Source organism: Prunus persica, chromosome G1, assembly GCF_000346465.2.
Source record: "Prunus persica cultivar Lovell chromosome G1, Prunus_persica_NCBIv2, whole genome shotgun sequence".
Lineage (NCBI taxonomy): Eukaryota > Viridiplantae > Streptophyta > Magnoliopsida > Rosales > Rosaceae > Prunus > Prunus persica.
Window position 1 is genome coordinate 1,539,596 of NC_034009.1, and position 13,295 is coordinate 1,552,890.

The 13,295-nt window shown below is 36.4% G+C and overlaps 1 protein-coding gene and 1 pseudogene across 1 annotated transcript; both read left to right on the forward strand.

Moving 5' to 3' along the window:
* Nucleotides 1,603-9,161, forward strand: LOC18788907. Its single transcript, XM_007225362.2, has 11 exons — nt 1,603-1,701; nt 1,823-2,407; nt 3,286-3,550; nt 4,155-4,317; nt 4,465-5,645; nt 5,751-5,932; nt 6,488-6,632; nt 7,019-7,246; nt 7,335-7,685; nt 8,068-8,169; nt 8,650-9,161. The coding sequence occupies exons 2-11, from the start codon at nt 1,884-1,886 to the stop codon at nt 8,887-8,889; spliced, it is 3,381 nt and encodes a 1,126-aa protein (XP_007225424.1). The 5' UTR covers nt 1,603-1,701; nt 1,823-1,883; the 3' UTR covers nt 8,890-9,161.
* Nucleotides 9,762-12,588, forward strand: LOC18791816 (annotated as a pseudogene).

Here is a 13,295-nt window from a genome sequence, read left to right on the forward strand (position 1 = left end):
CTAAGCTGAAAAACTAAAATGAATCACAGTCGCTCTTGCGAACAGTGAGAGACTAAAATACAAAATGATTGGGGTCTAAAAGGAGAAACAAGTACGTGAAATGATGATAACACTATTTTGTTATTTTCGGCTAATCACGATATATTATACGTACTAATTTTTTTATGTGTCAGTCTGTAATTGATAGTACTATCTCCGTTTCCTATAAATTTTTCTGCTCTACAAAGGGCTGATGAAGCTCCATTTAGAACTCCGATGAAATCTAAAATAGTATCCCAATAATTGAGGCTCTAAAAAACAAAATGAATGCATGGGGCCATTGATTAGGACTCTAAATACATGACAAATAAGCTGCAACTTTTGTTCCGTGTGAGTGCATTGGGTTTCAGGAGCTTCAACCATGTCCATATATTTAGGCATGTGGTTGCAAATTGCAATGCTCCAGTGAGCTGAAGCATTAGGATGGATTTTTGGCATGGGTTGCTATACCTTTCAAGCACAATTAATATTTAGCTTAAGCCAAAATTACGAGAGAAAACTCCCAAGCAATGTGAACTTGAGATGGAAGAGGTTTCTAGTAGACCTTTTATTTGTGGCCAGTCATGGTATGAGTGCAAGTTGGATTGAAAACTCTTATTCCGATCCTAAAATTCAAGTTTTGGCGAGCTCAAATTCAATTTCAACATTTAAAAGTTTCGCAATTTGAAAATTATAAATAAATGAATAATAAATTGGAATTACAATGTATAATATATTGGAGTTTCTAGCTTATACTACACACAATGCCTAATTTCAATTTTTTTTTGCCACAGTTAAGGAAAGGAAGAGAGAGAAGGGGGGAGTGGGTGGTGGGTGGGGTTAGCGTACATTAAACTTAGGAAATAAGTTGCCAAACAATGGAAATATCAATTCCTGCTCATTTCATAAGTTCCATGTTTAAGTTGCCAAACAATGAAAATGTCAATTTCTTCTCTTCATTCATGACTTTTAGCTAAATTCCGAGTTATTTTCCTCCATTCAAACGGAACGTAAAAAAAAAAACGACATTTAAAAAATGGTTCAATACATCTTTTATCCTACTACTTGTACTTATAATTTCAATATGATCCTTGTGATTTCAATTAATGTCCTTGAATTTTATTATGTCAGATATTTTAATCATTTACGTTTAATTTTAACATAAATGTATATACACGTCACACGCAAAAATTCACACATTAAAAATCAAAGTAACACGCAAAAGTTCACACATTAAAGATCAAAATGGTTAACTTGATAATGCAGAAGAAATAAATTTGGTCAAACTCACGAATCAAAACAAAAATTCAAGCAAAACTCAAATGCCAAGTAATTTCTTATTTGTTGGCTTAGAATTTGTCAAGTACTTTCCAAATTGCTCAGCGCACTCCTCACTCCAACGGTACAAAAAAAAGTTCTCAAAAAAGAAATATCCAATGCGGTGCGTTGATTTTTGACACCTCGAAACATTAAAAAGTAACAAATTCATATTTAAATCAGGATCCTGCAAAACTTGTTTGCTTAGAAAAGTCGCGGTGGCGCGGGTGCTCAAATCAGGAATTTATATATATAATAGTGCGTGACTCATTGTACTTCGCTTCGGGGAAACTGCACTGTGAAAAGTACTAAATTCTCGGCTCTCTAGGGTTTTTTTTTCTCTCTCTAATTATTCACAAAGGAGCGGTCAGTCTTCTTCCCCGCTCCTCTTTCGATTTTCGTTCTTCCTTCCCTCGCTCTCTTATTATTTTCCGTCATTCTTTCCTCCAATGCCCATTAATCCTATATTTTCTCTCATCCCAAACAGATCTGTCATCCGGGGCAGTTCAAAAATTCGGATTATTTTGAAACTACAGCTCTGATTTTCAATGCAAGTCCCAGATTCTGACGAAGCTGCCCCCGAAGCCCTCGAAAACCTCAAGGAGCGTGGAGAACCAGAAGCCTCCAATTCGACTGTGGAAGATGGAGATGATGCTGCCACTGCTGAGGACGAGTCGGCCGTTCTCGACATCTCTGGGAAAAGCTTGGACTTTTCGATCAGGGAGAATTTTGACGACGCTGCGGCTTTGTATTTGTACAAAAACGTGTTTAATTTATTGCCCAAGTCTATTGGGGCGCTCAAGCGGTTGAGGACATTGAAGTTTTTTGGGAATGAGATTAATTTGATCCCACCGTTGGGTTCGTCGGAGTTCGGGAGCTTGGTGGGCTTGGAACGCTTGCAAGTGAGGATGCCGTCGCCGGAGTTTGGTGGGTTGCCATTTAATAAATTGGAAGGCTTGAAAGAGCTTGAGCTTTCCAAAGTGCCACCGAGGCCTTCCGCGTTGCAGATATTGAGTGAGATTGCTGGGCTCAAGTGTCTCACCAAGCTCTCTGTTTGCCACTTCTTTATCAGGTTCATTGGAATCCTTTACTTTTAAGTATTTGTTTAGTGATATAGACTGTATAAGTAGTGAGATTGTACCTACCGTGATATTTGCCCTTAAAAGCTTACATATTTAGTATTCCAAAATTAGCCCACATGAAGTTGAGCTCCTAAATGGTTTAAGCATTATGCATCTAGGCTAGTTAGTGAGCTAGAATAGGTTCTAAATCAGTGAAGCTTGAGCTTCAAGGATCATTACAAGTTAGGCTTGATGAGGGAGTAGGATGTCTTAATGATTGCATTAGTGTTTATGCCTAGACGTTTTTTGAGTTTTTCTTAAGAGATAATTTAAAATTTTCTTAATGAACTTTTTTGTGTGAGTGATGTTCTAACGTTCTGAAATGTCTGTGTTTGTCTTAATATATGTATGCTTATGGTCATACAATTCAGTTTCCATGAACTCTACGATACACAACTGCTAACAAACACTCAAAAAGTAACAGAAAGAAGAGAAATCATTACTTACGGAATGTTAAATTGAGACCTTAAAATTGGGGAAAGAATGTCGATGCACTAGGCGCTGCCATGTAAGTTTACTATACTGGGAACATGAAATCTTTAAGAACATTTGTTGCTTTTATGATATATTTTATGGATCTTGATGAAAAGAAACATGAATCGTGTCAAAGGTAATTGTGTATTATTTGAAATATGTTATTTCAATTAATGGTGGTCTACAATTCAATGATCGATAATGCTGTTGTTAATTATCTTTATGTGGTTAGCAATGTTTGTATATTTAGCCGATTGACCCTACATTACATCATGGCTATTGGTTTCTTCATTTTTGTATAATGTAAAAAATAGTTACCTTTAACTTGATCCATTTTATGGTGTGTTTCCTGCAGATACCTCCCTCCAGAAATTGGCTGCTTATACAATTTGGAATATCTAGATCTTTCATTCAACAAGATGAAGAGTTTGCCAGCAGAAATTAGTAATTTAAATGCCTTGATATCATTAAAAGTTGCTAACAATAAATTGGTGGAGTTACCTTCGACTTTGTCCTCTCTGCAAAGGTTGGAGATCTTGGACCTGTCAAATAATAGGTTGACATCGCTAGGGTTTCTTGAGCTTGACTTGATGCACAACCTCCAGAATTTAAATCTTCAGGTAAGTACATACAACCACAAACCAGAAGTATCATAGTCAAGTATTCTTTTTCAGGTTTTATATTCTTATATAATTCACATTAATCACATTCCAATGTTTAATTCATTGAATTGAGATGTGATTTATTTCCCAAACTTGTTCTCTTTAACTTGCTGAAAATCATATTCTGTTGCTTTGCTGCTCTCTTCTGGGTGGCTTTGTTTTTTTTTTTTTTTTTGGGTGCCCAACCACCTGAACCCGTTACATAAACTAGCAAAGGAGCTATCTTTGGACAAATGGTAGGCTATCATGTTTCTTGCAACCATGGTGCAACTACCTTTTGAATTCATTTCATTTATTTGGAAACAGTGTGCATGTGCATTTGTAAAATCATGGTGGACTCCCTGATCTCATTCTTTTCTTGGTTTATTTTCATCTCACATGTTGGAAGTATGTGTTGTATTTATTAATGGATTATTATTATTTTCTATTTCTTTTATCTTTTGAGTTGTATTATGTTTATTCTTGATTTCTTTTGGAATTATCATTATTCAATTTATTCTTTTTTGAACGATATCTGATATGAAAACCTAAATGGTTTGTTGCATGATCTTCTGTGGTTCAGTACAACAAGCTTCTCATGCATTTTCAAATACCTTCATGGATATGCTGCAATTTGGAAGGGAATGGAAAGGACACACTCGATGATGATTGTAGCAGTTCCTCTGTTGAAATGGATGTATATGAAACCCCCATTCAGAAGAATGATGAAAGTCTTTCTCGTAGAGGTAAGGCTGTAGAGTTACATCTATACATTATTTAATCTTCAGTTTTATGTAATCAACTCTCTCTCTCTCTCTCTCTCTCTCTCTCTCTCTATACACACACACATATATTATATTGTGATTTGCCTCATATTGTTAATGTTGTGACAGGCTCTCGTCATAGTTCAACAAGCCTAATTATTGGGCATGGGCATCCGTCAAATAGTCGGTGTTGTGCAGCTCGGAAGTCAGGTAGGTGGCGGAAGCAAGGGTATCATTTGCAGCAGAGAGCTCGTCAAGAGCGCCTGAACAACAGCAGGAAGTGGAGAGGTATGGATCCTTCCAATTTGTTACACTTGAAGGAAGATGGAGAATGTAAACCAGGCAACACAGATCGTCTTGCTTCTGAATCTTATCCTGAAGGGGCATCAGATATTATCAATCCGGATAATGATGATGGTGATAAAGATTCACTCTCTAGGGAAGTTCAAAGTGAAAATGTCCATGAAGATGTTGTATGCTGTAAAGTGAGTTTGAAGAAGGAGCTTGATGTAGGAAATTGCTCATCTGTCAGCATTGACTCTAACACAGTAGATAAAAGTGATGAAAAGGATTTCTGCGAGTTTGATGCATCGTCGATCCCCGGTCAAGAGGTTTCTGCTAAGCAAGATGAAGGTACATCGTCAGAAATATCAAAAAGCACAACTCACCACAAGAGGCCCTTTGATGGGCATCATGATAATCCGAGACAGCTCAAGTATCCAAGATCTAGGGCTGCTGATAGTTCAAATTTATCTCGCAAGTATAGTGAACTTTCATTTTGCAGTACTGAGGACGATCTTTCAGAAGGCTTTTATGATGCAGGACGTGACAGGCCGTTTATGCCACTAGAGGTTTATGAGCAAAATTTCCATCTTGACTCACGCGAAGTTCTTCTTGTGGACAAGGAATGGGATGCAGAGTTGGATTCAATTTTACGTTCTGCCCAAGAATCGGTGTATCGTTTATATTCAGATGGAAATCAAGCTGATGAGCTACAGATTGCATCGTTTCTTGCTCTTTTTGTATCAGATCACTTTGGGGGAACTGATAGGGGTGCTCTTGTTGAATGGGCACGTAAAGCTAATCCTCTTTCAGACTACAGGAAGCCCTTTGTATGCACTTGCCCAACAGGAAACATGGACTCTATTAGTTTGTCTACTAAACCAGTTGCGAAGACTGTTGAAGATATTGGGTTTTCTGATCTCTGTGAGAAATCTCTCCGTTCTCTTAAAGCACGACGAAAGTCCATCATAATTCCCATTGGAACCTTGCAGTTTGGTGTGTGTAGGCATAGAGCATTGCTATTCAAGGTGATTCTTGTGCTAAATTTATTATTTAATATCTGTTTGTACTGATGTCTGTTATTTGCATTGTCTTTTAATTTGTTGTAATCTGATGAAGCTTAATTTTTGTAGTATCTATGTGATCGATTGAAGCCTCGAGTACGTTGTGAGCTTGTTAGGGGTTACTTGGATTTCATGCCACATGCGTGGAATATTATATTAATCAAAAGAGGGTCCTCAGAGATTCGGATGGTAGTTGATGCATGTCGTCCGCTTGATATAAGAGAGGAGACAAATCCTGAATATTATTGCAGGTCAGTATCTCTTGTATGTATGAACCGGTCTTGGTAAATCTCTTCATTGTTGAAGATGCTCTGCATCTTGTGAAATTCTTATTCATGTTATGGGTCACTGTATTGCAATGCCGAACTGATTTTGGATTGGGTTATCATGAAACTCTTGGTAACCCTGTAGACTAATGGGGGTTATGGTGTTCCATGATTTGTAATTTCACTTCTGGTTTGATTATCAACTTGTCTATGCTCAGAATCTAGCTCCTTCTGAGTGGAGAACCTTGTATTGCATTACTGCTTCCGATTCTGAATTTTTTTTCTTCATTCAGACTGTATCTTGTGCTATTTTTTTTTTTTTTTCTAGGACCCTCCCTACTTCAAATTCCTTTTGGGTCTTGTTTTTTGTTGTGGTTTTTGAACTGTTGTACACATATTGTCTGCTTGGCTGGTAAACCCATGGTACAGTTTTTGAAAACAAATTTTTATGTTAACCAAAAACAAGGCATAGCATGTTTATGTCTTAAAGGATATTTGTTACTGAGGTTCTGTGTATTTATCTATGTTTTTTTGTGGCAGGTATATTCCTCTCTGTAGGACCAAAGTTTCTCCTCCAATCGGTCCTACTTCCTACCCTTCTGTGTCCTCTTGTGGTGAAACTCCAAAAAAATCTGTTACTTCGCTCATCCGGCTCAAATATGGATCAAATGAGGCAGCAGGAAAGGTGTGTATGCTGTTTAATTAGTTGTGACTAGCTCAAAAAAATTGGAGCAATTTTCTGGCCTTATGTAGTTGGTGGTTATGCGGGAAGTTATTTGATAGAGTGTCTAATAATTCCTAGGCTTGTTTGTAGTCATGATAATGATTCTAAATCTGGCTCTCTTTTTTTTAACTTGTACAGTTATGTTGTGAGTCATTGTTGAAAGTTTTATGTTAACTAACTCTTCTTCTAAGCTTTTAGTTTGGTGGTGGTTGTAGTTTCTGGTTAGGTTGTCTTAATATGCCTGGTTAGGTTAGGTTTATTTTTTGTTTTTTTTGTATTTTTTTCCAGTCCAATGTTTCTTTGTCCATTGAATATTAACCAATTGGTTCTGCTGTTGGATGTTGCAGATGCGTACTTTAGAGGTATGTGGGGCTTTAACGGATGAAATTAGGAACTTTGACTACAGTTGCTTAGGAGAAATAAGAATTTTAGGTGCTCTGAAACACCCATGCATAGTAGAAATGTATGGGCATCAGATATCATCCAAGTGGGCTCCTTCTATAGATGGTAGTCATGAGCATCGGATATTGCAATCAATAATTTGGATGGAGGACATAAAGGACGGTTCCTTACAGGTGAATTTTACTCGTTAAATTATCAGGTTTCTTTTGCTTAGCGTTTTTATATTTTGTTTTATATCTTTTCATCTCCATCATGTGACAGAGTTTTATACAAAAGCTTTCAAAAGCTGGTGAGAAGCATGTCCCGGCAGAGTTAGCTTTGTGCATAGCTAAAGATGTCGCATGTGCACTAGTGGAGTTGCATTCAAAGCACATAATTCATCGTGACATAAAAAGTGAAAATATTTTGGTTGATTTGGATAAGAAGAGAGCTGATGGAACATCTGTTGTGAAGCTTTGTGATTTTGATAGAGCAGTTCCTCTTCGGTCTTACTTGCATACATGCTGTATCGCCCATATAGGAACACATCAAGCGGATGTTTGTGTTGGAACACCTCGATGGATGGCCCCAGAGGTTTTGCGAGCAATGCATAAACGAAATATTTATGGACTGGTATGTCTTTTACATGCCGAGGATTTTTGTGCTTAAATTAATGAAAAATACTTGGTCTGCTTGCAAGATACACCGTATTTTGGTTTTCAAATTGACTTTTGTTGCACGAGTGATAAAGTCCATGAATTGCCATTTCAGATATATAGCGTTTGCCGCATGTGAAGAATGCTACCACATTACCTTGTACACCATAACTCAATTTTAAATTTAGGAAAACCACAAATTGCACTGCTAGAAATCTATCTACCTAAAACATACATGTGTGTTGAAGTTCTAGATGGTTCCAAGTGTTCCAACCTCAATATTGTCGCTTTCTTCTATAGTAAATCAGTGCAACTTTCCTTTTTGGCGTAGTTTAAGTTTTATTCCTTTGTTGTTACAGGAAGTTGATATCTGGTCCTTTGGGTGCCTGCTGTTGGAAATGTTGACTTTGCAAATTCCGTATGCGGGAGTATCTGAAATGGAGATTAATGAACTTCTGACAGTACTAATCCTCTCTCTCTCTCTCTCTCTCTCCCTCTCTCTCTCTCTCTCTCTCTCTCTCTCTCTGTTATGAAGACTTTTGTATGGTTGTTAGAGAATGTGAAATATGAAAATATGACTAAATAGTGGGACTGGTTTTGAGGGGTCCATACTTTCAGTAATTGTTGAAACCGAAGTTGGAATCTTTTAGTCAGTGAAGTGAGAAGGGGAATATCTTAATCCTTATATGTTTATTCCATAGCTCAATAAGTTTGCTTGGCATTAGGACCCTAAGGTTGCTGCAGTAGAGCCCTTGTAAGGGGTTTCTAGAGTACTTTTCCTCCGGATGATGGTTGATAAATTGATATACAGCCTTCAACCGTGCATCTAGATTGTGTTAGCTAATTGTTTTAGGTTACATTTGTTTATATTCTAATGAGATTTTAAGGTTGAACATTTCCTTATCTCTGAAGTAAATCTGCTTGTTGTTTGTTGCATACAGATGGGAAAACGGCCAAAGTTGACGGAGGAGTTGGAGGCATTTCGGTCATTGGACGAGCCAATAATGACTCAAGCTGGTGCGGAGCTTGACGGAACAGAGGCCGACTTAGATACACTGAGGTTTCTTGTTGACTTGTTCTACCAATGTACTGAGGAGAATCCGCAGAATCGTCCGACAGCTGACAACCTTTACGAATTGTTACTCAAACACAGCAGCTCTCCTCCAAAATCAAGAACTTAGAAATACTAGATTGAACTTTTAGGCAATAATAATCTATAGAGAACTCCAAATTTTGTAGCCCCAATGATGTATTTTTGCTGTGTCAGGTTAGGCAGCTATGTTGTATTATTATGTCTTCTGTAAGGTCTGTAATCTAATTGGAGGTTTGTAATTTTTATTGGTGGTAGTTTCTGACGCTTCGTTATCCATGTGTTATTTTGACTCTAAGTTGGCCAGATAAATCATAAATAGCTCTCCAAATTCTGATTATGCAGATTTGGAATTTGGTTATATACATGTACTCAAAAACTTATAATTATCAAAATCATAGAATAAGGGTTTAATTTATTTTAAACCCCAGTTTTAAGTTACTTTCTGTGTAAAGTCCTGTTATTCGTTTGCCTCATCGGTTGAGAAATCAAATTGAAAATGTAAGGACATGTGGCGTCGAGTGTCTTATTTTAGCCCTTCAAATAAGCGGATGTCATACCTAGAAAATGAAGAGTAAAATGAATATTATTTAGGTTTCTAAATCAAAATTATAGATGTTTGAAGATCTAATTCAATGTCACCAAAATGACTTGATGGATTTTCTAACATTAAATTGTAAACTAAGCAATAATTATTTGCCCTCTTATCCCTTATTTTGTTATTACAAAAGTTCCAAATCCACTTTTAATTTTGGCAAATGGAAAAGAAAGCAAGATAAAAAAGTGTAATAATGAAAAATAGTTTTTCTTGGCCAAAATTAGTAGATAAACAAATATTTGTATTAATTATCAGAGGAAATAGTTGTGAATGTAAAAAATAATTTTATTTGCGGGTGTTTTTAGTGAACAAATATTTTGTATCACTTCTCATGTGTGAAATTTTTTTATGATATTACAGGTTACGGGACCGTTTAGGCAGATGATTTGCATACGAGATGGCCCCAAGTGTTTGAATGCTAAGAATATCACCGAGGCCATTGACGGCAGGTTTGCTCAAACAAATAGTTTGTAATTTTGCTTCTGTTTAAACGCTTCGTGTTATGCTGTGCTGAGTGATAAGTTATGTAATATTTAAATGCAGCTTAAGGCGATTGCAGACACATTACATTGATCTTTATCAGATTCATTGGCCTGATCCTTCCTTTTAGTGTTTTGGAATTTTGCTTTCACATTACTATAAATTTGCAGATTGACATGAATTTGACAATGGGTGTATGCTTGATGTAAATTTAAATTTCATTGCTTTCACATTATTTTTTCCCCAACTATATATGTTTACAACTCCATAATTTGCTTGCCTTCACCCAGGCTTGTCTTGCTTTTCCCACTTTGTGCCTACACAAACACAATCCCTGTTAGTAAGACTTGAACCGATTAATGACTGTTGTTGTAGCTATGTTCCCATGTTTGAAGAAATTGAGTATGATCCAACCCGACAGTTCTGTTCCATTGCTACAGACGAACAACTTGATGCTCTTGGAAGAGCTGTTGATTCTGGTCAGGTTAGTTTCATACTGTTGCCTTTCTTCCCCTTTCTTTGATAAGTCATTTAGTTTGGTGACTTTTTCCTCTATTTTGCAATGTTCTAAGAGCATAAAATTCCCATGTGAATTGAAAGGAAATTTTTGTTTTGTAGATTAAATATGTTGGTCTCGGTAACGAAACACCATATGGGGTGATGAAGTTTGTTCAGGTGGCTGAAAGGGGCACTCGCCATCCAAAGATTGTCTCTGGGTAGGTTGTCTATTTGATCATTGCACTCTCAGTCAAATGCGTACTGTATTGTTGCTGCTGATTTTTGGACTAATGCAACTTATTGTCTATTTGATAGAACTCACGCAGCTTGCTCTATCGAACTTTTGATTCTGGGTTGGCTGAATGCTGTCATCATGAGAGGTATTAAAGTGTTAGTTTTCAGAAAAAGTGAATAGCTGAACAATTAATTATTTCATCCGGCATGAAATGATAGGGAAAGCTTGCTTGATTTGTGCATGCCAATTTCTTGATGAAGTTGAAGTTATGTTACTTTTCCTATCCTGTCCTGAGCAGTTCTTGAAGAAATTCAATTGAATATTCTTGCTAATTAGTAGCTTGAATAATATAAAATTAGTAAGTGGAATTAAAATTCCAATAGAGAACATGAGAGTCACTTTGGGGAAGGCTTCTTATCTCAACATGCATTTTGGGTTTTCATTTTTTATGGCTTTCAAACCTAGGTAAGCCATTGAATAAACCTTATTCATGTGAGTTTCTGAGTCAGTTATTTTGAGTGGTAAAATGATCGATTTAATTATATTATTTATAAATGAGTTGCAGCCACTTCATGTAATGCTAATGATTTTATGTTGGGCTATTGAATGTTTTAGGATCAGTTTAGTAGCCTACAGCCCCCTTGCAATGGGTATACTCTCTGGGAAGTATTTTTTGCCTGATGGGGGTCCTGCAGATGCTCGGTTGAATCTTTTTTGAGGTCAATTTTAAAATTGTTCATCTCATCTTTTGATATGTAGGAACTTTCTGCACTCTTAGGTGGTGATTTTGTTTGAATTGGACTGTCACGTTTCTCTTTGCAGGGAAATATTCGGAGGGGTAATCCAGATACAACCTGTCCGATCACATCATAAGAGTAGCAGTCATGGTATGTATATTTTTCTGTTCACTTTGATAGGCCAATTGAATGATTACTGAATCTAAGGTTTATTAGAACTTTGAATTCAAGTTGGCACAAATGCCTTTGGAAAACTTCAATAAAAATCTGGCCCTCTGGGTGAGAAAATGAGTCATACCTTTTCACTGGTTTTGTTTCAATGTCATGTTTACGTCTTATTGGTATGATGCCCAGTGGTTATTAATATTTTTTTAAAGGCAATATATTACTTTTGATTGGGTGTGTGGGTATATACAAGCCTGTGTTTCTGCATCTGTGCCATAGCAGCTCATGAATGTCTGCAGTACTCCTTGTTCTAAAAGGAAAATTATTTTGAATATTATCTCTAGTTCCAGCATTTGGTCTCTTTACTGCATGTTGTATTTATCGAATATTGATTTACTAATCTGCTTTTATTTCCATTCACAGGAGTACATTGATATTGCAGGGAATTACAGTGCTCATCCAGTATCTCTTGCAATAGGTTCGACATCTCTCCCTCCAATTCTTTATAGTTTCTTCATGTTCTTGTCCCCGTTAGGACTCTGGTTTGGAGACTTAATGTTGGAAAATGAAAAGTCACCTGTTTCCTCTTTCCCTTTTTCTCAAAATATACATTTATTTTTCTTAATAATGTTAGATTTATAAGTCTTGAGTGCTAACTAAGCAAAATTATGTGAATAAAATTGCTAAAATTAAAATGACGGGACCGAAACAGAAATGTACCAAATCACAAAACCAAAAATGTATTTTAGATACATTTTATGCGAAAAGTTCCACTCTTGCCAATTTAGCTAAAAACAAAAAGAAACTAGTTTAAAAAGAGACAACAAAAAGAATCGAATTGTTCCAAGGCATATTCAGCTGGCTGTGCGTAACGACGAGGAGTTGAGCAAGCTTTAGGGGACTATTACTATTGCTAATGGCGGTGTTTTGTCAAACATTTATGAGACTTTGTTGCCGAAGAAAATTGGTAAAGGGAAAGGAGACATTGGATCTGCCTCTTAAGAATTTCAGAGTTGCTTGTTAAAATTTTGGGGACGATTTGTTGTAAACACAGACTTTGAGAATTTTAACTGAATGCAGAATTGTAATGATAATTTTATTTGGTAATTATCTCTCGGAGTGAGATTGACTGGCGTTTTGTATGAGATTTGTTGTACTTATTTCCACATATACATACAAGCATTTTCAATCTGCTACCCATTTGCAAAATACTATATTCAAGATATAAAAAAGATCTCGTGTCGTTAACTATAATACTGCATTATGCTTGGGCCTACTTTGTTGGTTTTGGGCTTCAGGCTATGTCTTGGGTTTCAACCCGAAAAAGACAAATACAACAGTGCCAATTAATTGACACAATCTCATCAACCAATTGGGTTTAGTCTAGTGGAGAGGGTTTTGATTTGTAGACCAGTTTTCTCAAGTTCTATTTTTTATGGCATTTTGGCAGTGTATATAAAAAAACTCACCTCCTTTTCCTGACTTTGACCAAACCCAAAAAAAAAGGAAAGAAAAGAGAGAATCCCATCACAGCCACAGAATAAATACATATATAGAAGATTAAACCACAATAGGGTTGAAACTATTGAGTCACTAGTTTTTCCGAACGAGTAAAACATTTTATATAAAAGATAATTATTGTTAAATTGAATATATATTCACATAATTCAAGAGTCAGTATAGTTTTCCCTAAGCACCATGGTCAACTGATAGCCGGAAGAAGCAGAAATTTCTATTTTTCCTATGGCACATTGTTAATACACATGGTGTGGGAAAGTTAATCA

Excerpts from the sequence above, each read along its gene's own strand:
- LOC18788907 (XM_007225362.2), top strand. The coding sequence starts at position 1,884 with ATGCAAGTCCCAGATTCTGACGAAGCTGCCCCCGAAGCCCTCGAAAAC. Across the intron at positions 2,408-3,285 it reads GTTTGCCACTTCTTTATCAG|ATACCTCCCTCCAGAAATTG; the intron begins GTTCATTGGAAT and ends TGTTTCCTGCAG. Across the intron at positions 5,933-6,487 it reads AATCCTGAATATTATTGCAG|GTATATTCCTCTCTGTAGGA; the intron begins GTCAGTATCTCT and ends TTTTTGTGGCAG.